Source organism: Erithacus rubecula, assembly GCF_903797595.1.
Source record: "Erithacus rubecula genome assembly, chromosome: 10".
Taxonomy (NCBI): Eukaryota; Metazoa; Chordata; class Aves; order Passeriformes; family Muscicapidae; genus Erithacus; species Erithacus rubecula.
Window position 1 is genome coordinate 15,896,467 of NC_136662.1, and position 27,205 is coordinate 15,923,671.

At 39.7% G+C, this 27,205-nt stretch overlaps 1 protein-coding gene across 1 annotated transcript; it reads right to left on the minus strand.

The window, feature by feature from the left end:
- Window positions 1-1,551: 1,551 nt before the first annotated feature.
- On the minus strand, window positions 1,552-27,154 carry GIPC2 (GIPC PDZ domain containing family member 2). The gene is made up of 6 exons (XM_079313453.1): window positions 26,737-27,154; window positions 19,020-19,205; window positions 15,448-15,628; window positions 12,136-12,245; window positions 11,368-11,449; window positions 1,552-2,968 (listed from the first exon to the last, which is right to left on the minus strand). The coding sequence occupies exons 1-6, from the start codon at window positions 26,974-26,976 to the stop codon at window positions 2,814-2,816; spliced, it is 954 nt and encodes a 317-aa protein (XP_079169579.1). The 5' UTR covers window positions 26,977-27,154; the 3' UTR covers window positions 1,552-2,813.
- Between the last annotated feature and the right edge of the window lie 51 nt (window positions 27,155-27,205).

The window sequence follows — 27,205 nt, forward strand, 5'->3', positions numbered from 1 at the left end:
CATCATATTTCTAAGAATTATGAGTTCAGAACTTTATGAACACCAGCTTTCATTAAATCCCCTTGTTGCATTTAAAGACTACCTAAAGACTCTGCAAAAATAGAAAAAGTAGTGTGTGTTTTCCATCATCTTGGAACACAGCAGTAAGTCTGGAAGCAAAGGCACAAATTGCATCTGTCTGCCAGCTCTCTGCTGGCTCTGCACCAAATCACAAAAGTAAGGAATCAGTCACTTTCAGAACAGCATTTGGGATGAGGCACTGTTTTGTGCCATTCCACCTCAGATTTTGGGTGGACTATTCACCAATATTCACCTCCACGTGCAACACACACTAACAAGATGTTTATTGTCCCACTCTGACCAGACTTAAACAGAACTGATGTCTAAGAATTATTCTAACTAATGATGTCTAACTGTCCTGAGAGATTTTTTGTAGGGACACTTAATGACATTTTCACTGTATAAAGCATCTAAAAGGCATTAGTGTCATTATTTGACTAGGTTCTAAAGGCTATATTTTATTAGTAAAACAGCATTAATTTACTACACAAATCATTACAGAGAGAAGTATTTATCATGCTTTATAAGGCAGTGTAATTTTTATGTGACAATTTATTCATGCATGGCTGGAAAATGTAAATAATCTACCAAATTAGGTAGTGGTACCTGTCTTATGTGCTGGAAATAGTGAAAGCTTTGAGAACACAGAAAAAGTAAGATATATTGACATGCTTTATTGCAGTAAATGCTAGTAAAATTCCAATCACTATTTAAACCTTGGGCCTGAAATAAACTCCACAAAAATAAGCCACTGTGACAAGAGGCAGCTCTCTGCAGAATTAGAGCTTCAGAGATTATTTTTATCTTACTATTTCATCAGTGTAATGAGGAAATTATCCCCTGAGTACAAATTGATTGAACAGCATTAATTTCTCAAAATAAAATGAATGGCCAAAACACAAGGGGTTACCTGCTACAGGCAACATTTTGTGCCTTATCTATAGTACTTTCTCTCATTTTTTAAAGGAATTCTTAATTTTAATGTATTTTATAATCAGTGGCAAGTTGGCAACTAACAGTAGTGTACATAAACACTTCTACAAAATTTGACATTTGAGTTTTATGATTTGAAACCAACAAGGAATTCTTGGCATTTCCTTTTTGCCTTTCACCTAAAAGTTTAAAGAACAAATTATATGGCCCACAACACTTTAACCCCTCATTACCATGAGTTAATCAGCTAAAGTAACCCTGTACAAGACAGAAGATTGTGGGCTCAGACTTGCAATTATTGAAAAGGAAGAAATGCTCAAACTTATTTTGCAGTTATACATCTTCAAGAGCCCAATGAGCAATGGGATGCCCAAAATTTTACCACCTCTTTACAGTTTCTTTAATTTTATTTTCAGTTTTACAGAAATTTGCTGGAGTTTAGAACCCTTCCCCAATAACCTAGTGATGAGAAAAAGAACCCATTCTCTCAATGACACTTCAATGTGTCATGGTTTCAGACCAAAAAAAAAAAAAATCACTGACACAGAACATGCAAAATGATTGGCATAATCTTTATTTTAAAGAGATCTCTGCAATTCAGTAAAAGACATTTTCTTCAGGTAGTGATTTAGGAAAAAAGTTTTGCAGAAATTATTATTTTATATGCTTATACAAATATACAAATACTAAAAAGCTATGACACCTTCCCAGGTCAGAACCCACATTCTTCTTCAATTTCATTCACAATAATCTCAGATTTATTAGTAAAAAATTAGTAGTTAAAATAAACATTTATGTACAATAAAATTGGAAATCCTAACATCTAAGAATAACTTAACATATTTTTCAGGGTTTAGGCATGCATTGCAATCCAAACTACAATTCTTTGTGACTCTAAAACAGTATCTTTTGGGTTTGAATACCTTCAATATCTCTCTTGTGTTGCTATGTTGAAAAAACCCACAGACAAGAGAGGAACTCCATGGGATCTCAAGAAATCATTTAGCATATGCAAAGATCAATTAAGCACTTAGTGATACACTGTAGTCTCCAGTGCCAAATCACAGACATTATTCAAATGCATTAATATTAATCAAAATTAACATTTATTTCTTCCTACGCAGTTCTTATTGCAATAATATGGCATCTGAATAAAGCAGCAGCTTCCTGGTTTTAGCATTTCTACTCTACTTACCACAATAATAACCCAGACAGAATATTATGACTTAAATGCAAGCAAGTCTTTCTCATCCAAAGATCTTAGTTTTCATGTTTCAGAGAAATTTCTCTTCCCTGAATTTGGGTTCTAAAGAAACAGGGTAGCTTTTTCCCAGCTTTGCCTACCATAAAGATAATGTCCAGGGCAAACTGTAAGAAAACCTGAGGCTTTAGGTTATACATAGGGACAGCAGAAAATCAGGGAACTGCAGCATGAAGCAAGGTAGTTTCTCAACAACTTTATAAAGAGATAAAATAATCCATCTCCTTGTTGCATATGTCTAACACTTTTCAGAATATTGATATTAAAGTGTATGTACAATAAAAACTAACTAATTTTCATAAAATTTCTGTATAAATATATCACCTTGACACTCTCCTCACAGTGATTTCTATAAGTAAATTAAATTTTTTAAATAGCAGTTGTCAGAAGTTTGGGGTTACCTTCATTTCTACTAGAAATCCTCCTTTGCAAAGGAAAGTCTCAGGTCAGAATACTTGTGCAGAGAACCCTGAATTCACATCAATAAAACTATTAAAATTCTGATGCATCTGCAAATCATTTTGTATTTTCAAACAGGGATTGATAAACTGCACAGTTCTCATTCCAGTCGTCCTTGCTTAGCATCACCTATTGCTCCCCATACATCAAATACAAACTCATCTGGAAATGCAAAGTCTCCAAGAGTTTCATCCAATGCCACTGCGAATTCATCTGGGTTTTTCTTGTCTCTTCCAGCTTCCACAATTGTTGCAGCTAAAGAGCAACAAAACAATATAATGTAATTACCATGAAAGTGACAGCTAACACATAGGGCCAAGATAACTTTGGGATGTCTATTTTCAACACCTGGTAAGGTCAGTTTAGGGAGATGCAAACCCTACCAGATGAATTTAGGATTCAACAGGAATTATGCATTTAAAGCTTGTCCTTTTGCCTCTAGAAAGGGAAAAAGTTATTTCTGAAAATCTCAGCCAGGTAGGTGAAATTGTGCAGAAGCAAGAGAAAGGTTTTGCTGCTGTGCACAATAAACCAGAGCCAGCAAACACTAGGAACATCTTGGTATGCAGGAAAATGAAAGTACAGGAATGATACAATGGAGTTAAACTGTGATATCTTGTATACCAATACTGTCCAGCATTTTCTCTTATATACAACAAAAGTATCAGAATTTATCAAGTGTCAGAGCTCCCTTTTGAAATGGCTACACTGGGGCTGTTGAATTGGACTGACTCCTTTCTTACTGTGTTCATCCTTCACCTTTTGCCACTGTAGTTTTTTAGACTCTAGGAAAACCTAGAAATCTACCCCAAACACTGGATGCAGTGTAGTACAACAGATGCAACATCAAAGTCTGCTTCAGTTTGTGATTATTTTACACATCTGCCTTAAACTGCAAGGTGTCTCCATCTTTTGTTAAACATCAAATAACCACCATTTTCTTCATGAGCATATCACATTCAAGTGTCAAAGTGAAGGATTTGATAGCTTGTAGCCTTTTCTTAGTGGCATGTCTAAATGTAAAGCATGTAATATAGTGCCTGAGAAAGGGAAGGAAATTTTTAACCCACAGAAAAACATCTTCACTGGGGCAGTCTGCCACCTACCACATACAGAATATTGAATCAACATGGCAAAATTTCTCTGATAAAAACAAAAATAAACTTTCCCTGCTCTGAAATTTTACTAAATTTATTTAATTTTATTTTGTTGACCTAAAACTCAGCTCAAATTTATTGACAGTTACAAATTTCTGGCAAACAGTACTTGCTGTTGTGCAAACATTTAACAACTGCAAGCAAGCTTGAGCCATATCCCACACTGAAACGTCAAGAACAGTAACTCTGAGGAAACTTGATGTTTTGGTTTTAACTGTGTTCAGATGTGAGGCTCCAAACACAATCACACAAAGTGTGTCAAACCACTCAAAGCTGTCCAAGGAAAATTTATGTAAATCTTGACAAACAAACTGCTGTGATGGAGGGAGTTCAAGTGTACCCCAATTTCCCAGGAACCATTAGGGTTCTCAAGGACCCTCAAGACCCTGCCAGAAGAAACCCTATTCCTGTTGGACTGATTCCCTCTGTGTCCCCCATGAGGTTCCTGGACTCTGATTGAGACAAGTCTGGATGGGAAATGGGCATTAAAGAGGGGACTATTGTTTCTGATAAGTGGAAAACAAGGATTTGTTCTGTCAACACCACTCTATATTCCCTGACACAAGAAGGTACTCACAGGGATGCAAGTCTGGAGATAATGAGGTAAAGGGCATAATTGAAACTTCACAGATTTCTCTATATCAAGCAGGATGTGAGCTTACTGTTTATAGACACAGAGAGAAGGGTGGAGAGAAAAGAACTGTGCAAGGTATGTAAGAGCAAACACGTCAAGATATTGTTACACCAGATATTTAGAAAAAACTGTCATCAAAAGAGTAAGGATCTAGACAAGTGTTCCAGCAGGATAGGAGTGGGGAATTTAGCCATTTTTAAGGCAAATTGGCCAAGAGATATGGAAAAACCACAAAGACAGCAGCAATAAAACAAGACAATAAGGCATTATATCACAGTCCAGCTGTCCTAGCTGAAGCTTCAGAATTGCACATAAAATAAACTTTCATTAGCAGACAGTGTAATTTCAAGCACAGCTTTCTTTAAAGATTGACCTTCCCAGAAAATTAAATAGAATCTAGAAACTGATTTATTATAGACTTATGAAGCTTGAAAACAAAATCCACTAAAAACTTAGCAGAACAACTTTCAACCCAGACAAGCAACAATGAGAACATCACCGCCATGCTAAAGCAGCCTCAAAAAAAAAAAAAAAAAAAAAAAAAAATTTAATCTGTATTGAGTAAGTCTAATCAGCACTGCAGGGCACATGGCATATACTGTATTTGCTGAAGCACACTTGCATTCCCAGATCCAGCTGATGTAGAGAAGCAGGCTCATTGGAGCGGGCGCTTTCGGCAGCGCAGTGCTGACCCCCAGCGCCAGCCCGGCTGCACTGCCGAGCATCCTTCCCCTGCCTCCCCAGCCCTGCCACACCAAACCCAGCCCTGCCCCTGCCACACCAAACCCAGCCCTGCCTCTGACACACCAAACCCAGCCCTGCCCCTGCCACACCAAACCCAGCCCTGCCACACCAAACCCAGCCCTGCCACACCCAAACCCAGCCCTGCCTCTGACACACCCAAACCCAGCCCTGCCTCTGACACACCAAACCCAGCCCTGCCACACCAAACCCAGCCCTGCCTCTGACACACCAAACCCAGCCCTGCCACACCAAACCCAGCCCTGCCTCTGACACACCAAACCCAGCCCTGCCACACCAAACCCAGCCCTGCCACACCAAACCCAGCCCTGCCACACCAAACCCAGCCCTGCCTCTGACACACCAAACCCAGCCCTGCCTCTGACACACCCAAACCCAGCCCTGCCACACCAAACCCAGCCCTGCCTCTGACACACCAAACCCAGCCCTGCCACACCAAACCCAGCCCTGCCTCTGACACACCCAAACCCAGCCCTGCCACACCAAACCCAGCCCTGCCACACCAAACCCAGCCCTGCCTCTGACACACCAAACCCAGCCCTGCCCCTGCCACACCAAACCCAGCCCTGCCACACCAAACCCAGCCCTGCCTCTGCCACACCAAACCCAGCCCTGCCACACCAAACCCAGCCCTGCCCCTGCCACACCCAAACCCAGACCTGCCACACCAAACCCAGCCCTGCCCCTGCCACACCAAACCCAGCCCTGCCTCTGACACACCCAAACCCAGCCCTGCCTCTGCCACACCAAACCCAGCCCTGCCTCTGCCACACCCAAACCCAGCCCTGCCACACTCAAACCCAGCCCTGCCTCTGACACACCCAAACCCAGCCCTGCCACACCAAACCCAGCCCTGCCTCTGCCACACCAAACCCAGCCCTGCCTCTGACACACCCAAACCCAGCCCTGCCACACCCAAACCCAGCCCTGCCACACCAAACCCAGCCCTGCCACACCAAACCCAGCCCTGCCTCTGCCACACCCAAACCCAGCCCTGCCACACCCAAACCCAGCCCTGCCACACCAAACCCAGCCCTGCCTCTGCCACACCAAACCCAGCCCTGCCTCTGACACACCCAAACCCAGCCCTGCCTCTGCCACACCCAAACCCAGCCCTGCCTCCATGCAGAAACCCAGGCAGCTTCTCCCCCACCCCGTGAACACATCCCTGTTTGCATTCCCAGGGTAGCACAGCTGTGCAGAACACGCCAGCTCACACAGTGACATTTGAGCTCCCAGGACATTCAGCAGATCCTTGACAGCTTGAAGAAAACTTTGTTGGTTCTCAGAGGGTGACAGCTTCGTGCCAAGTTGTCTCCACTCCCCTCCCTTTCCCCCACTGCTTTTAAGAGCTGCACAATAAGTGATTACAGGAATTTCATTCCAATAGAATATTTTTCCACAGTCAGAAGAGCCTCAATTGTTTTCAGATTTTCCTTTTCTTCATTTCACTTCAGGCAATGTTATTATCTGATTAATTTTTACATAAAATATGAAAAGCTCACCAATCTTAAAAGTGGTGAAAGGAATTAGAAGTCTTGTCAACTTTAGCTGAGAAGTTAATATCAGGCTTCCCAGAATATGAACAAAATAATATGTTGGCTTTTCAAATATACAGTTTCTTAAAAATAACTTCAAAGATATTTCACAAAATCCTTATTTTCACTTTTAACAGACACATGGGGCACAAGCCATGAAAGCTACCTTCTGCCTGCCATTTTTATCTACCTTACATAGTGGTTTTGCTACCTATATCCTATACTGTAACTTCTGAAGAAACTTTTTTCTGAACTCCTAACAGAAGTCTCAATATTTATTTAGCTGTAATGCTATTAGAAGCTTTGCCTTCATCAAAAGATAACATATATTGTTCTGTGCTGTCACTCTAAAGCAGAAGACGAAGCATGTTGTTGCAGTTTAACATTTAACATTACTTGGTTTAAATTTCATGCTGAACATTGTCAGATCTGGTACTCAAGAACTATTAGAAATATTTCTTCTTGTTCCTTTTCCTGAAGTACTAATTCTTCTTGAAGTTTTTTTTTTGTTTAACTGGACTCGCTGCCCTTCCTTTTATCAAAAAACTCCCATTATTCTTTCAGAGTAAATGAACAGCCATAAACAATATACCTCAGGATGTATGCAATAAAATCCTTTGGGAAAGGAAGTCATGTGACAGAAGGAGAAGAAAACAACAGATTCAGGGAAAGCATTTAGAGTTAAAACAGTTAAAGCATTTAGAGATAAAAACATCTATTGAACATTGATGGGTTGGATTTGCAAGCCAAGAGAAAAAGCTTGAGCAACAAAAAAGGTTTAAACCTGTTAAGATATTTTGATTAGATGGCAAATTTGAAAAATGAAGTAAAAAATTGAGAAGTAGATTCAAATATTTTTAAACAAAGAATATGCAAGGATATTTTAGCCTGATCTCAGTGGTGGAAGGTTACAAACCAGACTATCTTGTGTGTGACCACACTGAATGCACGGGACAAACAGGGGATCAGGCCCAGATGGGTTTAGGAAAGGCAGGTCCTGCCTGACCAACCTGATCTCCTTTTTAACCAGGTGACCCACCCACAGGATGAGGGAAAGGCTGTGGATGTGTCCCCCTGGACTCCAGTAAAGCCTTTGATACTGCTCCCCACATCTTTCTCCCAGAGAATCTGGCAGTCCATGACAGCACCAGGGGATGTTCAGGCTGGAAATCAGGAAAAATTTCTTCACTGAAAGGGAAGTTAAGCATGGGAATGGGCTGCACAGGTGGAGCCACCATAGCTGTAAGTATTCAAGAAATTACTGGGTGTGACACTCAGTCTATGTTTAGTTGGCATGGTGGTGTTTGGTCAAAGGCTGGACCCAGTGATATTGGATTCTATCACACATCATGTCTGATAATATTATAGAGAGCAACAGAAAGGAAATAATCATCCAACAGTAGAAAAATAGTAGAAAGGGGAACAAAGTATTAGTGGATGATGCCAAAAGATGCTGAAAAAAAATTTGGATAGGAAGCCCTTCTGCCATTATTTACAGTCAGTAGCATTCTGGGGTTAGATCCAGGTTTCCTTCCACACAGAATTTTTGGGATTAAATGCAGTCCATAATAATTCAAGTCTTACTGATTTAAAAAAAAAAATAGGGTAACATTTTTCACTAACACTGTGTCCTGAGTCCCTCCTATTAATCAACTGCTCAGATTCCTTTACCAGAAAGCACTCATAGAATTTAAAATAACCTGAATTACCATTCAGCTGTGTATTTATGTTTTAAAGAATGCTGATGTCAAACCTTGGCCCAATTTCTAATGTGCCCATAAAATGGCTGAGGAATACATTTCTAGAGCCAACTGTCCCTTCTCTGGATTAAGTCCAGTTTTCAGTACAAAGGAGTAAGGAAGTAAAAAGGTAAAAATGCATCTAAAAGCAGGTATGTAAACCTCAACAGCATTTAGATCTCTGAAAATAAAAACTTAAAAATTGTGCCAGAAAAAAGTGCATGGATTTTGTTCAGCAATTTCCAAGTATTTTGATCCAGCCTAGGGATTTGTGTGTAGATTTAGTCAGCCATTCTTGAAACCATCAAGATATTTAACCATGCAAAAATTAGGGGCTTTATCTCACCTTTAATTCTGTCTGTAATTTAACATTAGTTTTTCTTTCCTTTCTTTCTAACTTATGGCTTTAAACTGGGGCACTGTTTCAGAATTCAATCACACCATGGAAGTGTCATTTTAATGGAGATGAAATAGTAAAATTAACTGACATCCAAAGATTCTGACAAACAGAAGTGCATGAAAGTGAGCAATGATTGAGATCTTAATCACTTGTCAGCTGCACATTGTGATGACTTGCATTTTCAACTAATCTGGCTTGAGTAAAGACTGAAATTTCGAGTTAAGTGGTGATTGGCATTCTCTGAATGAATCTTTTCCTCATATTTCATTTTCATGGGTGATTGATCACATCCAGTATGTGAAAAACTGACATGTGTTAATTGAACAGATTTGTGACAGGTGATTAGCTCTCCTAAAGGATCATAGAACTGTTTAATTGTTTTTAAATGGTAAAGTTGGGGGTTTGAGTCATCACTGTTTGCTGTTGACTCAGATATGAACTTCAGAATATGGCTTCAAAGGTGCAAACTAAAGCTCCATGAACCCCATAGTCTGATTTCTGACAGCTTCTCTTGGTTTCACTACCTTTTGGGGAGGGAAAGAAGAGGTGAAGGACAAGACAACCACCCAGCTGGGAAGAAAAGAGCCTCTCTATGAACAAAGACCTCTTCCTTCTTTAAGTATTCTTTTAAGGCCTTTTTTTTTTTTTCAAGTTTCTAAACTACATACTGAAAGATGAAGGGCACTAGATCTTTTTAGGAGGGGGAAAAATTCAAGGAATTCATGGGAAAACTCTACCAGGTGCTTGGCTATTAACTCAACCATATGTTTTGAAAGCTGAACTTCTCAGTCTACTGTGCAAGAGCCATCCTGTTTACAGTACTGAGAGCCAAAAATACAGGGAACACCAGTTCCCACAGGACTGTTGCCATGGACATCAAAAGCAGAGCACCTATAGCTGCTTATTCCTGTAGGGCAAGGAGCCTGGGGACCTTGGGAATGACTTGCAAGGACAGGAGCTTCCAGAAGCCCAGCCTGAGCCAGGACAGCAGCAGCTGCAGGACAAAAACAGCTCCCACAGGGACAGCTGGCAGGGGACTCAGCTTTGAAGCCTGAGCCAGAGAGGGACTGAGGCACAGAGGCTGCAGGAATGAGATGGAACATGGAATTCTCCCCAACCTAAACATGGCTCAGGACCACACAGGCCTCCCAGGAGTGTAGTACATGGCAGCAGCATCACATGTTAGAGTTGCTGGGAACAGACATTTTGAGAATTTCTGATTTCCTGGGAACAGGAAAGTTAAGTTAGAACCTACAAAACACAACTCAAGTTTTGGGCAGCTCTGCCTTCTCTTCTATGCTAGGAAGCCCATTCTGCCTTAGACTGAAGGAGAAATACTGTTTTACCTACATTTTTTCCTGTAAGAAAACTAGTAGAATCTGCCAAACAGATGCTTGCTGGTAGGAGCAGCCAACAGAGGCCTTTTGGCTATTCAGATAACCACCTTTTGTTCCCATTGCAATCAGGGACCCTCCAGCCCTGATGCTTTACCCTCTGGAGCTTCATGCCAAACCTATTTTCTCTTCTGCTTTGCTTCATCCACTTCTCTCTCATGAAAGCTTTCTTTTCCAGAACCTTTCCATTTAGCTTATTCTTTCCTTTTTCTGGCTGATTCTTTTCAGATATTACCATAATAATAAATACCTTCCTCTTTGTCTCAGTAGCAGCAGTTCCACAAAATCATAGGAGAACTACACCAGCCACAGGAGGCTACAATAGCTAGACTGCAGCTTCTTCCCAAACAAATAAAAATTCCTATTTAGTTGTCAGAATAACAACTAAAAGCAACAGCTGCAAGGACAAGTTTGGTGCATCTTTAAGGAACTTATGATGTTGGAGTTAAGTAGTTTCTTTCATTACAAATCAATGATTCTTATAACTATTAAATATTCTATACATTTTCTCATGTTCGTCAGAACACAGGTTTTAGAGATTTTGATAAATTTGTGTAATTATTCTGTCAGTTCCCTTGTTAAATAATTGTTTGTTTGATGACAAAGATCTCAGGTTCAAACTTAGCAATCAACTTTGATGTGTCTATGCCAAGGGGAAAAAAAGCAAATACACATACTTATCCTTGGGAATCCTTAACCATGGCACACACAAGATCCACTACAAAATATATTCCAGAAAGAAGACAGTGGTGACAGTCATAGCAAACAACTAAAAAATTCATGCAACAGCATACAGATAATGTGCAGAAAGAATAGATTGATTGAGCAATTACATGATAAGGATTGAAGTGGGAGGGAGATTCTTTTATCTGACAAATGCATTTGTAGAAATACAGGCAAGTTATTGAGACTGCAGGCTGGACAAATTTTGCTTCACTTACATTCACAGACTAAAGTACTCAATAAATTTTAGACCATTGAAAATGAGAAATTATTTAATTTTGTAGTAATGTATGTGCTAAGAACTCACCTAATTCAATATCTCTTATGCCCATGTATGTTTCAAGAAACTCATCCACTTTTTTAATTGCTTTTTCTTCAACTTCAGTTGGCTTTGTTAGAATAAAGGGAGAAAAGAAAAAAAGTATGATTATATCCATGCAAAATAATTAGCAATGTGCCAATGATTATCCTTACTGCCATCTTGGCCACCTAGACTTACAAAATCTACATATAAAACACACTATTCTACTCTCCTTCCCTCTTCCCACAACCATGAGCTTTCCTCCTAATATCAAGCCACACAGCTCACACATTCAAACTGAACTCCTGACAATACAGATCTCCATCAAATCCTCATCAGCTTTAGAAGAGCCCAGAATAAATAACATTTATTCACCGAACTCTAATCCTGCCTTTGCACAAATTCATGTCAATGCATCTAATTAGCCTCTCCTAACAACAACCCTTTCACCAACCCCATACACTTCAGTGTCAGAAATGGAACAAATTCTGTACAACCATCCCACCTCTTTTTTCCCCCCTTTCCTTTTTTCAGCACTCCTTGATCTAATCTACCTTAAATTTATCCATGCAATCCATGACATCTAAATATAGGTTCTCTGCTTCCAGGTTTTTCAGCCCCATCCTACCCCTGCTAGTTGTCAACTTCAGTTGTTCTCTTTATTCCCACAAGCTCTATGACATCCATATTTTTCCTTCCTACTTATCAGCCTTGGAGAAGAATAAATCAGAAGCTAGGTTATTAAACTACTGAAGGGCATACAGCACACCATACCATTTCCTCCACAGTAGCAGGGCCTTTGGCTCTCAGGCGAAGTGTTTCTCTCCCTCTGGAGATTTTAGCCTCTGACACAGTTCTGCCTTTGGACCTTGGTTCCAGCTTTTCTAAAAACAAAAAACAAACAAAAAAAAAAATCCAGCAAATTAAAATACCAAACAAAATTATGTACACAGTACAACAGAATATGAGGTATCTGTTTTGGCTATTACAATATCTTCACTTTTTTTTTAATTGACATCTATACTATATAAAAATCTAATTATAAATTAACTATTCTAAGTATAGCTTTGCTAACAATTTCTTATCTTTAAAATCCAATATCTTCTCCACTGCACAGAGGCTAGGACTTCCATCCACCAATATATCTAAGCAGGCCTATGGCATTCACTTCATATATGCACATTGTATAATTTTATTTCCCTATTCTACAGAAAAGTATTTATACCTTTATATTAGACATTGACTGAAGTCACCAGTCAACTACCAATTTATTCTGGTCTTTACAGAGAGAACACATAGCAGGTTTAGCAGTGCAACATTTCTATCTTTCACTGATGCAATGGTGCAAACACTCCTGCTAAGCAGGTGATGATGTGCCACATTGAGCTGAGCTAACAATTTGCTTATCAGCACTCACAGAGGTGAAGTGCCTGTAAGCAGATCTGCAGGAGGTTTTCCACTGGTTTACCAAAATTATTTCACAGCAGATCAATCTCCAGGAAGAGTACCTGGTCTACACAAAGTTTCCTTTACCTGAATTCAGTCTTTCTTTTTAATCCTGGGTAAGGGCACCCCGGTTAGTAATTGGAGCACGGAATCATTTAAGGTTTGGGTTTCTTGTTCCAGGATGCAATTTTACATTCAAGAGTGGCAAGGCTTTAATTTACTTACTGACATGGGAGTTACACAGTCAATCTGGAAGGTGCTAGAAGAGACAAGACAATCTTGCAGAACTGCTTTTAATTGTCCTGTTTTATCTAACAGATTATTCCTCCTCTTAATATCAGGCCTTTCTAATAACCTGCTCTTGAAGGTAACACTTTAACATATTATATTAATTTTGCTCAGATAGATTTCAACTCACCATTCTTGCATAACTAGCCACAAATCTAGATTATTATGCTGAACAAGCCTCGAGAAGTAAATTTTATTAGGTTTTATGATATAAATAGTTATGTCACAGTCCCTTATATATACACTTAGGATCAGCACTTTTTCTTAATCCTTTTATTGCTTCAAGGACAGTTTAAAATATCCTTAAGATTGTCATCATTTCTGCTAGACTTGTTTCAAAAAGGATTCCTGATAATGAAACCATATTTTTCAAATTCTGTCACCATTATCAACATAAAACTCATGATTTGACACAACCTTTATTTGCAGTACTTCAGACCAAAACACTCAGGCTATTACAGAAACTATTTATCGTGTTCACATAATTAAAATGCAGAGTTTGTATTATGTTGGTTTTACTTTGTTTCTATTCATTTTTCACAATTTTCACAGAGGGCCAGCTTGAGACTTGTACAAATCTTTAATTCTGTGCTACAAGCCCTGCCTGCAGTAGTTGAGACAGCCTGTGTGTACATGGTAGAAGGATGTCCAACCAGTAAATTACACTTATTTCACATTCCATTGAGAGGAAGAAAAATAAAAAAATAATTTCACACAGAGGCTTGTCTCTTATTTCTGTACTGTCACTAAATTCTGTTGAAATTAACAGGAATTCAGCACCTTGTCCAGCAGGACCTGGATCTTGTCTGTCATCTCCTCTGGTGCTAATCTTAGTGCTTAAGCTGCAGTTTAGCATTATCTTTCTGCCTGAACCCTAACTGCAAGATGTTTTAACCTACTGAGCACTGCAACTTGCAAGTTAATTTCTAATATCATGCATCTTCCAAAAAATCTGTCCACACAGCTCTGGTTACCTCTTAAATCAATGTCAGAAAACAGGCATTGCTGTGAAATTAGTGCATTTCCTCCTCTACACCACAGGCAGACTAAAAGGTATCTTAGTCACCTGACTAAAGTAAATGCTATTAAATTATGGCTGAAGTCATCAATCAAATGCTGATTTACCCTGCTCTTTACAGGCTGTGTAATACTTTTAGCACTGAACACAAATTATAGGCCCATATTAATAAAAGGTATTGCTACGTTACTAATGGTGATAGACAACGTGTGCAATTCTTTAGCATAATGTAAAACATACACATTCACTTAACCATCAGTACCAACTTATATACAAACACATTAAAGATCAACTCATAATTCTTATTTCTCACAGAAGCAGCAAAAGCAAAAAGAAATTTTTGCATTTCTCTCATTTTCAATTTCTGCTGCTATTCTGACACCAAGTGTCAAGACTGGTGTATAACAATAGCTGTAAACTACTAACACATTTAAAAATATTTAAAATAAACATCTAAATTTTTGCTGCTGTAGTGAAGATAAGGATATTGAATTGACTGTTATTGCAGGTGTGCAGAAGGCCTCATATAAATTTATGTTTTAGGACTATTTTGAAGTTTTTATTACAGAAAAAAGCTACATGATTTGGGGAGTGGATAAAAAAAAATTGAGATAAAAAATTGTAATTCAGTCTCTATTTTGACTGCCTCAAAAACCTCCATTGTTTGTTTGCTACATTGGTAGAATTAATATATACAAGAATTAGCAGTAAGTATGCATTCCTCCTATTTCAGCAGCACTTGCATGCAGGTGGCAAATAGAGACAGAGGTTTGCAATTCTGCTTTCTTCCAATTCTGAGTACACCTGCTGCATGACTGGAAATCCACAAAAAGGCTGGGGAGAGGGGCAACACACAGGCAGCAAAGGAGGAGCTCTGGGGAATCCCAGACAGTGCTGCAGACTCCTTCTGCATTAGAGAGCACAGAGCCCAGTAAAGGGTACAGAAATAGAAAAGTCTGATGCACAGAACAACAGAGATTATGTACCAATAGAGGAAAAAAGGAGTTCTGAGGATCAGGACATCAGTGAAGTGATCCATGCTTTAAAACTGCACCTATGAAATAATTCCTGCTCTTATTTTGCAACATCATGCAGTGGAAAAAGAGATTGACAAAGGCTCAGGCTAAAGTAACCCACACCAGGATGACTGCTGGAAAAAGCAAGATGGAAGAAAATCCATTCATAAATCTTTCACTTCAAAGAAAAAGCTAAATATACTTTCTTGTAGTCATTAGGTTACCATAGGTGGACATCTGGCTGCATTCTGAAAACAAACTCACAACATAATGCAGTGTTGGGATTTTACTATCAAGGTGAACAGTCAGGTCACTCACCAAATGCTTTCAAAGGCTCTACCAACTCCAACTTAAACTTCTGACCTTTCTCCAGGTCTTTTAACATTTTGGCAACTTCATAATGCCGACACTCTGCCACATTTTTTCCATTTATGGTCTCTATGTGATCGCCCACACAGACAGTTTTGGTTTGGTCCATAAGGCTGCCTTCCTTGATTCGCTGTTGTTTTAAAAAAAACCACCACCAGAATTAGAAACATTTCTTTAAAAGGTGATTGTTTTTAAGAGGTGACACACAGTTTCAGGAATATCAATACCACTGAGCTTATTACTCCAGCAGTGTTTTGTCTATAACATTATTATAAAACATTTTGAAAAGTATTATTTTTCAAACAAAGTATTTTACCAAGCTTTGAATATACAATCAAACAGGGGAAAAAAGAATGCAACCACACTTTAGAAATAAAGGGTTCTGGATAATATAATATTTTTTGTGCTTTAAAACTGATCACAGACATCTCAGCAATATAAATAGTTATTCAAGTTTTGGGGGGTTTTCTATTTAATAGCTTGACAAGCATAGGAACAGAATTTTTGTATTCTCAAGTATGGCCCAGAGATCTAGAAAAAATTATACACTGTAAAAGGCTGATCTTAGTAAGACCCATCCCCAGTGGTGAAACTACTATTTTCCTCATCAAGCTATACAGCTGTATATTATAGGATATACTCTGAAATAATAAAGAATAAGAAAATCTTCAACTCCCATCTCATGGAATACAGAAATAGTCTAAAGGTTATGACAGAAGTTACAACTTTTATGAATTGTAATTTAAAAAGTTTTGGGGAAAACCTTTAAAATATCTCTATGATTTATCACACTTGAAATTTCAGTGATTCTTTTTATTGTTGTTGCATGCTGTCATATTTGTTCATCGTGTGCATACATCATGTAAGCCATTATTATATGGCTATTGAATAGAAAAGCTACAACATAGTAAAATATCTTATATTTTGCAGGCACAAATTTCATTCTAATAAGAATCTTTTCAACAAAGCCTGACGTGGTTCAGGCTAACTTTGTGTGAGATAACAGTGAGACGAGGCAGATGAACCCATTGCCACCTCCCACTGGAGCCAGCCTGGCAGTGCAATCCTCCAGGAGCTGCTCCAGCCCCAGTGCATGTCTGAGCCCACACATGTGCCTCCATCTGAGAGTCAGTGGGAAGTGTGAGAGCTCTACTGTCCTACAGTCAATGATTTTAAGCTTCAAGCTGAGTTTAACTATTTCTAGCACCGAAGAGAAGCCTCGTGGTGAATATGGATGGGGGTATTGTACACAGCAGAAACCAAATGTGCCAAATGCATTTCTGTTACCAGGACTTAAAACCTGTCTCACTCAGCTTCAATTAATGTTTAGCCCACATGGTGAATATTCATTTAGCTTTTCTTCTGCACTTGGATCCCAACATGAAAACTGTTAAAATAATATTCACTGGCTGTTATTTGTGTCACTTTTTATCATCACTCCAAGTTAACTGACTGAGACAGTCAGCTACATTGTCACAGTAATTAAGATGCAATTGCCTGTATTTCAAGTGCTCTACAGCCCATTGAGAAGCTATGAGGATCTATATTTCCTATGCAATGCCTACTTCATTTGATAATGTCTCCTTGTACACCACTCAGTCACACTTCAAGTTCCACTGCTGTTCTTTGAATGCTAATCTGACTCCATAACACTTTTTACCACCTGCCCATGTACCCCAAAAACAAATCTGTGAAAACAGAATGACAGCAGGTTTTGTCCTTGATAAGGCAAAACAAGATCACATTACATAGAAAAAAACCTGCAGTTCAGTATCAGATTTAAAATTGGTTGTGTTACCACATCACACCTAGAAACCTCCCTGCTATTCAAAATGCAGGAAAATAACTACAACCATCCCATAGCAACCATCAACAACCCACCAATCAGCAAATTTAGTATTAATTTTTAATTTAAAATGGGACATAGCTACAAATTTTCAAGGAAAATAAACATACATAAGGAAAATTCTATACAACTTTAGAGACAGTCTCTGCTTAGTCATTTACCAAGACAACTAAGTAAAAAAAAAAAGATGCAGCTTTAATTTTACACATGTGTTTTCTGTGCTGGTTTAAAAGACCCACTAGCTAAATCTGCAACAACAAAGTTCGTTCCTAAAAAATCCTTAAGATTTATGCATTCCCTTGAAGACCACACCATTTTCATTACAATGCTTATTATTAGACCAGTACAAAGAAAAACATATATTTGCTCAGAGGAGTTTTACACAATTTACTGGAAATTACAGCTTGTCTGGCTAATATTGTGAGGGTTTTCCAGTGTGCTCCAATTGTGCAGTAGTCTGTGTGAGGGCTGTTCTCTCTGCCTGTGACCAACCAAGCACAAAGGGAGTGTCACTGCCCAGTGCTGCACACATGAACACTGCTCACTGAAGCACTGCTTTCAGTGCCTTCTTTTAAAATGCCACATAAGCAGCAGCATGACTGAATGTTATGGGCTTTATACATGCCACCACTGGAAATTCACAGTTCTTTGTCTATAAACACAAAAGTTAGGCTATGATTTTGCCAAAATGCTTAGTGAAACCTTCACTGCATCTTGACTTTAACAAACATGACCTCAGTCACATTTTTCCATAACAAAGACAAGCCAACTGATTTCTAAACCATGTCTTGTTTTATAGCCATGGTAGCTAAGGAATGAACAGAAAATACAACTTCTCCATACAAGAAGCTCTGTTTACAATGAGAACAGTGATTGGGGCAGCAGTAATCAAAGATAATTGCTAATGCCCCACTAATAATGGGTAATTGGAGTATATTAGAGCAAAGAATGTCAAAAAGGTAGAAAATGTAATTAAAGTTCCAAATACCTAGTCTAGCAAGAATGGCAGCATCATTTCCTCAGCCTCTACTTGTCTCAAAACATACTGCCTCTAGGTCATATGAAGAGGAGAAGGAAAGCAATTATAATTAATATATTGTGTATGTTACTGCCCATACTTGCTTTTCAAGTTCATTGTGGTAAATTGTGTTAATCCATCTCCTTGTAATTCACCCTATCACCCAGGGCAACAATACTGGAAAGCTGTAAAAACCACTATACTTCCCCCTACTCTTGTATAGCACAGAGGCTTCTGCCCTGGGAATACCAAAGACTGAAAGAACATGATCTCATTATCCCATGAGTGACAGAAGTTCTATAAGCATCTAATAAATGACATCAGAAAAATCAGTTTAAAACAGGAGGGGGCAGATGCAAGCAGTATCTAACACCTACCACCTCAGGGTAGCTCAGGAGACACAATGCTCTCATTGTAAAGCTGATACACATTACAGAAGCAATGAACAAATGAACTGATTTTGAATGACATGCAGTACAGATCAGCTGAACTAATTTTGAATTATGTACCTAAAGAAAAGCAACTTTTATCTTTACTTACCATATATATAATAATAAAAGATTTTATAGTTCTAAAGGATCATTAAACCAATAATTAACCTATTATAGTAACAGGAGCTTCTATAGATCAAAGTATTGCACTGGTAATTAAGTTTACCTTTATAAAGGCACAGCCAGTTCCATTGTCTGTAATGGTAAGACCCAGCATATCATCAGTTTTAAGAACTTCCACTTCTTTTCGTTGTCCTTTCACATGGGCAAATATGAAATCTTCAAGGCCAATCTGTGCACCCAAGAGCTTGTCCATATCAACTTTATGAGTGTTCAAAGTGCAAAACATGATCTGCACAGGAGGAAAGCAAACACATTAACAGTGTATTAGGTTTGGTGAGCTTGAGAGGAAGCTAAAATGAGAGCAAAGGTCCCTGTGACAGGTCCAGAGCTTAAATGATCCCCCTTCTTCTCCAGCTGTGCCAGGAGAAGGGATAGTCTCCATCCACACACAACAGAAACCATCAGTAGCTCAAACTGCAGGCAGGAAACATAGGAAAGAGACCTACCTGTGTGAGCAGCCTCTCTAGGCTTGTCTCAGCACACCAGCCCTGAGAGAGGCACCTTGAGCTGCTACAGCTTGCACCAGAGGTCAGAGTAAGCAAACTGAACAGCCATCAGCATCTTCTGCTTCATTATTCACACACCTCCAATTCCACCAATTCAAAGATCACTAGGGACTACTTTAAAACTTGATTGGTTGAAAGCAATTTAATGGGGAAAAAAAAGAAAACTTATCAAAACAGAAGAGTCACGAGAGAGCATGAAATGTTTTTTATTCCCCTGTGTTCCCTCATTAGCTCAGAGCACATTGTCTCCAATGGGCCTGCTTATTTCCTAACCTTGCCCAGCATGAGCTGGGGTCATCCCTGTTCCAGTAAAAGCAAGGCTTAATAAAAAGGTCAAATTGCTTCTTTATAAATAATTTTTAAAAAATTATTCTTGATAAATATTTTCTGAGGTATTTCTCTTCAGCACTGGGTATCAGGCAGTCCTTTTTCTCCCTGCACTTATGCAGGTTCTTCAGCAGGGAGTTTGCTTGTGCTGAGCATAGGCAGGGTAAGAGTAACCCACCTGTGCTGCTTGGGAACAGAGATGCTTTTGCCCACCATGGAGCTGCATGAAGGAATTTGGCCAAGCCCAACATTCCCCATCACAGCAATGACACGTGCCCAAGGCTCTCCAAGCTGCAGCAGGAGAGGAGTGAGGGCCAAGGGAAGCACACAGGGAACATTCCTCCTGGGCAGCACCGCAGAGCACAGCGAGCGGCCAAACCAGAGAAACTCTGTGCTCAAGAGAAACTTGGAGAATCCCTAAAATCTCCACTGAGGCAAAGACACAGGTTTTCCACACCAGAACACTTCACAGGCCTCTTCTTTCCTCTGGCATCACTAGCACCAACCTGTTCAAATTGATTCCAGGTCAAACCAAGAGCGGTTACTTTTACTGAAATATTTACAGTGAGCATTCAAGTTTCTGGAGCTTTCTAGAACTTAGACTCTGTAACTATGGGGGTTGTAACCTTAAAAGACTGAAAGCTAATAGAGAGATTGTGTTTCTTGATGTAGTCTTTTTTAGTTGTTTTTAAAACCAAAACAAACAAACCCCCCCCACCAAACAGCCTTACTTCAATGGCTACTTGCTTATCTCATCTAATCCATCAAACATCCACGGAAATCTAACACCTTATTTAACAATGAAAGTCGTAACAGCACACCCTTAACACACATTACTTTTATTTGCTCAGGTAATGCAAAGGTTTTCAGTTAGATATAACACCACCTAGAGAAATTAATCTGGTTTTAAGTATAAAATTGGGAAAAAAAATCTCTAATGACAAGCTTTTCTTTTAAACTAAAAAATTAAAACAGATGATATCAAGTCCACATACACATTTTCAGCTCTCTCAAGATACATAATTTTGCCATCTTAAAACAGCAACTCAGTTCTCTGTTCATTGTTCCTGCAATGAATAACAGGCACTGTTTTCACATTTTAGACATTAGCATCCTTCATCTGACCTTGTCAAACAGACAATCTAGTAAATACTGTCACACCTTTGAATAGATAAAATTGGCAACAGAGCAGAAATGTGATATTTAGAAACTTGATCCAGAGTTTCTCTTTATAGATCTTCATCTGGATGGCATTCCTACTACAGCCTATAAGTCTGCAGAATTTTTTGTGAGTCAGTTCTGTGCTAACCACAAGGCTGAGAGAGCATCAGCCAGTCAAAAATAAAACTTAAATCATTCTTCATCCTCTTTAGTGAACAACTGCTTTTTCTCAGAACAGATATATGCAAAGAGTAATGTACTAAAGATGCATCTACCTAGAAAGATATATCACTACACCATCTACTAGTTATAGCATAGCTTTATTTGTACACAACTGAGACCTATTGATCCAAAAAAGGTATTTTTTCATGGACCTTACATAAGTTTAATATTGCTACCTAATGACAGATTATATACTTGAATACTTAAACGACAGCTTCCACTCACTCAAACTTTTGCATATTTTTAATAGCAATTTTCTTATTCAAAAATGAAGCAAGAAAAAAATTCAAAATGCAATTCTCGTTGTTAAGTATTTTCTGCCCTTACCCTAAAACTTCATAGGCATTTGGTCTTTAACTCAGCATACCAGTGCTGCAAATATTTCATGCCAACTTTAGCAAGATATTATAAATCAGAACTGTTACATCAGTCACAAAGTATCCAGGATACCTCCTTCACTGAGTTATCTTCTGCAGCACTCAAACAAGGAAATTCCACGTTGCTGGACACTAGGGGCTTATGCACAACTTTATAAAATATATTAGTCCAATAAGATTACTAAAAGATTATTCCCTGCATCCATATTTTCAATTGGAAGAGATCACATTAGCCAACAAAACCAGGGCTACACTGTGTGTTATATAAAGAAATGGTATTAGCTAAGAAAAAGAGGGTTACATGATGTATTATATAAAGTATATATGCAGTACCATATTGCATATCTCATCTCCCATATTGAGCTGACACCTTGAGAAGAACTCAATAATAAGTTGATTGATAGATTACATACTCAGAAGCTATTGAAAATGTATTAAAAATCTCAAATAACTCTACAGAGATCACTTTCTGTTTAAGAGGTAAGGAACTGTGAATTTTAATTCTGAGCAAGATATAACACCCACTGACATATTTCCCCATATATGTAGATGTCATCTTATCCAAAAATCACCAACGCATCTTCTGGGTATCACTCACTTAATCTTCCCCAAGGAAAATGTGGGAGCCTTGACCAGCTTCAGCAACAGGAAGAATAACCAGCTCCTCCAAGTTCTAGAGTGCTTTTGGTACTATCAGCTATTTAACTTGGTCAATACATTCAAAGTCTTATAAAATAAGCATTCAGTTTTGCTGTGTTTGGGGATTTGGTTGGGAAGTTTTTTTGGTTGTTTTTTTTGGGGGGGGGGTTGTTGGCTTTTTTTTTTTTTTTTTTTTTTTTTTTACACAAGTATTACAGTGTAAGTTCTTCCATCTAGTTATTTCCATACTAATATTTCAAATACTTTCAATTCAAGTATTTGAAAAAGACATATCAACACATGCAATATGGGTGTGACATTTAACCACTGCTTAGGGAAACAGCAAGCAAACAATTCTTGCCATAGGGTTGGGAGGAGGTGTTTTGCAGGGAGTGTTAAGCTTGCTCATTTAAAGTATTCAATCTGTAGGCGTGATTGTGAGCAATTTGTTTCGACAGATAAAGCATAACAATAAAACTTCCAACATTTTGATGATGAGGATTTCACAAGCTGACTCTTTTCTCTAAAACACACTTCAGATTTTTTATTGTTAAAAGGACAGCTTTGTTCAGAAACACAAATTTTAGCAGTGGCTTGTTTGCCGGTAGTCTTTCATAAAAGTTTAAATTGAACAGGTTTAAATCAAATACTTCTATTAAAGTTTAATGTGGCTCAGCCTCACTGTATGCTTGCCTGTTTAGCATAAGGAGGCAAGGCCTGTGCAACAACAGCCCAGGCACAAGCTCAGCAGCTGGACTCTTGTTACTGAAGAGAAAGAGGGAGCTGCATTTCTGTTCTTACTGCTGCCAGGAAAGGTCTCTCTTTTCCTGAATTACCCTTGTGATGCAAAATTCCTTCCACTGTGAAAGAAACCCCAACCTCCAAGGGCTCTGGACAGACACAGCCACTGAGCATTAAGTTTAGTTCACTAGCCACACCACATTTCACCTCTAAAAGCAAACAAAATAATCAACAGGCAAATTGCAAGTTGACAAACCAGAAATCCATACAGCTTCTATGGGTTACCATTCCCTTCTTATCTGATCAAGAAATAGCCCTGCTACAGCTGGACTTTAATATCCACGTTCTCAGTGCCCGATTAGCTACTCTGAATACTTTAAAGCCCTACCATGTGCTCTCACAGGAGCACACCACCACAAAATGCTTTAACAGACCCACATTGTCCTTCAGTCAGAGTTCATTTATTTATCATACAGGCTGCACCCAGCACTTTCACCCTCTGGGGAACATTACATTCCCTGCTACATTCCCTATAGTCATAGTGGAATAGTAATCCTACAAGCACAAAGCTACACATAAATACTTTTTCCAACCAATTTTCCTACTTCATCCTCCATAGAAAAAATAGGGGGAGACATTTCTGTTATTTGTGCAAATAGAAACATACACGTAACTGTGCGTGGGTTGTGTTGTTAGTTAAGAGTTGCATCTATCTATATTTTTTTTAGCTCTGTGCTTCCTTGTTGAAAACCTGTTGAAGTAATCAAGTTAAAAGTCAAGAAGAATGTGATCTACTTTAAACAACAGTCCTAACAATGATGCTGGAAATTACACAACTTTTACTTTTTTTTTATGTAACTTTAGTCAGGGTTTTGTTCTCCCTGGCCTAGTGGGAGGGGAATTGCAGTTTCTCTTTAGAAAACTCTTCAACGAGGTTTAAAATTTAAAATTTTAACATCCACAGATTGGGAGTAGCCAGAAGATACACAGGAGATAGGCGAACATTAAAGGACCATTACTCCCTGTCACAGCCAGAGACACCTGGTCTGGGAAAAGACTGATAAAAGAACTGAAGAATGAGGACCAAATTAGCATCGAAGTTAAAGGGATCAATAACCAATAGGAGACTGAATACTAGGAATTGTGTAATTTAAGACCAATGAACAGGAATTTCTTTGAGTTTTGCCTGTATGTGTGAAAAGGTCTGATAAGGAATCATGTGATGGAATGCTTTTCACTGCACAACCTGGGCTTGTGTGGATGAAATTATTTATACAGCACATCCTAGCCAGAATAAGGTAATGCATTAATTCTCTAACATTAAAAAAAAATGTTGTTGGAGAGTTTTTGGTATTCCTTCAGTTTCAGTGACAACGACACAGACAATCTATTGCTAGAAGCCATATTCACTCCTCCTCTCTGTGGAAAGAACAGTCACATTGGACAGAGAAAGAATAAATGCTGACGTGGTAAAAGTCAGAGGGATAGGCAGAAAGGGAGGCTTCAAGGGGTAATAAATATATATTCACCTAGGAAAATGGGTGAAGAATAACATACCTACAAGAAAGGATAAGTACAGGAAAAGCCTCAGAAAGCTGCTACTATGTCTCACTCCTTCATAGATACCTAGCAAACATCCCCTTTGATTCTATACCCACCCTGTCCCGTCCCCATCCTACTCTACTCATGATCCAGGTCTACACAGAAGTTTCTGTCAGTGTCTGTCCAACAAATAGCTTGTTTTATATAAACTTCTCTCTGTCACTGCTGGCAGTCAATCACAGAACCTGGAAAGGATTCTCCAGCAGAAGCTAAATTCAGCTGGTCCTGGGAGATGTGATCCAAAGAGGAAAAGAGGAGCTGTAACCATGTGGAGTCAAAAGGAGAAGTGACAGATTACAAGTATAACTCGTTCAGAATCGTATTTAAACACTTGGGCAGGAATTTATCCAAGAATCCATATTCTTGCCTACCCTCTGGTAAACTCACATATCATATTAAATATATTCACTTCTGCAAAAGGCATCTGAACTCTGTAGAGAGCTCTTCCCCTCCACTCCCCCCCACTGTTTTCCAGCCCAGCCACTACAGGCTGGAGATCTCTGTGATAGGACCTGTTTCCAAAGGCAGTCAGGTATCACAGGCTTCAGCAGAGCTGGGTCACTGAAACTTTCCTAGACAGGTAACACCTACAAATGGCATTTGAGTACCTCAGTGTTTTTCAGTTTGCTTAGATGTAGCTTCTGGCATTATTCTTGACACCAATTTATCTGTACAAAAGCAGTTTTAATAAATAGATAATGCCATTTAAAATCCATTTTAATAAATTCGCATTTCTTGGCTGTTCACTGATCTATCTTATCTCTATGCAAAATTCTGTTACATAACTCTCTGGTCTGAATTCTTCACTCTGTTATGCCTCCTTTACACCAGGAAATATTTTTATTCACTATTTTCACTTCATACAACTTTCTTAAAGCCAACTGAATTTCTAGAGTAAAAGGTTTTATGTTCAGTGCCTCCAGCAATAATTCCCCATCCATTTCTAACAATAAGCCCCTTAAAATTTAAAAGGAATGAAACATTAGGGAGAAAAAGAAAATAAGAAACTTCTCTAGTCTGGCACAAGGTTTGCAATATATGGCCATGACACGTGGTGTCAGATTATACATCTAGCAGGAGAAACGGGAGCACACCATTCATACAAAATTAAATTTCTCTGTGAAAGCTGTTCTTTCTTAAGTCAGTGGAGCCAAAAGTTCAACAGTGAAAAGAAGAAAACTAAAATAGAAGGCAATCTGGTAATTATGAGAACTTGAGAATAAAATGTATAACTGAGATGGAACAGAACAAAAGGGGAACAGCAGCTCAGGATGAAAAGAAAACAAAGGAGCAGAAGGTCAGAAAGCAGCTGGGAAGGTTTGGGAAATGGATGCATTGCCTCTTAATTACTTAATGCAACAGTGACTGGTTAAACTGTATCCACTGCTACTGCCACTTTCCCTTTACAATTTACTGCTTAAAATGTTACGTCAGGCCACAGCAAACTCCGAGCAAAGCCTGCCGTAGTAGTAGTCTTAACAACTTTTTAAAAAGTCATCTATAAAGAAGGAAACAAGGAAAGCTGTACAGCCACACGTAGGCATAATGAAATGTTAGCCCTCTGTTTCAACTTGCCTCTCAGAGGTTAAGGTTCACAGAACCACATAGGAAGAACTTGATATGGCCACTACCTTTTAACTAAGAGAAAACAATGCATTTACAAACACAAATGAATCATTATCCAAACAAATGTTTAGAACATGGCTCAGAAAAAAAAGATCAAAAGGGCAGCAGAGCTTAAAAAAGAATCCTGTTACAGACTTAAATAACTCCATTTGAACAACGAGCCTTTTAATTAATAATTACCTGATAAAGCAGAAAACTTTCCAAACATCACTTTCAGTGAAATTTTAAAATGTGGTACGATTCAGGGCGTTTATACCACATCCCCTCCCCTTCCAATACCTTCATTCTGGGTATTTAGGCTCATAAACCCGTTGTCCCTTTTTTAACGGGAATGAAGCAGTGCCTAAGAGCTGTGTCAAACAGCAGCTGGCAACAGGGCAAGCGAGACACCGGAGTTTTGGTCAAGAGGGCCATGGTTGTACCGCGCAGGAGTTAAATGCAGCCACAGGTCCTTCCCCATATGGTAGCAGAGGGAGTTTCCCCCGAGTGCAGAGGGGGCAGAGGATGGCGGGCAGGGCGGCTGCGGGCCGGCCCGGGGCGGGCGGGCTGCCGGCCCTACCTGGGCGGGGTGGATGCCGAACGCCTCTCCGATCCGCGCGTACAGCTCGCGGGCGCTGCCGAAGCCCTCCACGCGGCCCGTGGGGCTGCCGTGCGCCAGCTGCGTGTGGAACTGCAGCCGCGACGCGCCGGCCGACGGCGCCGGGGCCGCCGCGGGGGCCGGGGCCGCCGCCTCGCTCTCCACCAGCTTGAAGGTCTCCTTGGACTTGTCCTTCTTCTTGCTCCTCAGCCCCAGCGGCATCTTCCGCGCCGGCCCCGGGCTCCTGCGGCCGCCGCCGCCCGCGCTGGACTCTGCCCCCGGCGCGGCACCGCCCCGGCCCCGCGGCCATCGCGGCCGCCAGGTGCGGCCCCGCCCCGGCCGCAGAGAGCCCGGCCCGGCCCCGGCCCGGCCCCGGCCGCAGAGAGCCCAGCCCGGCCCCAGCCCAGCCCCAGCCCCGGCCCGGCCCCGGCCGCAGAGAGCCCGGCCCGGC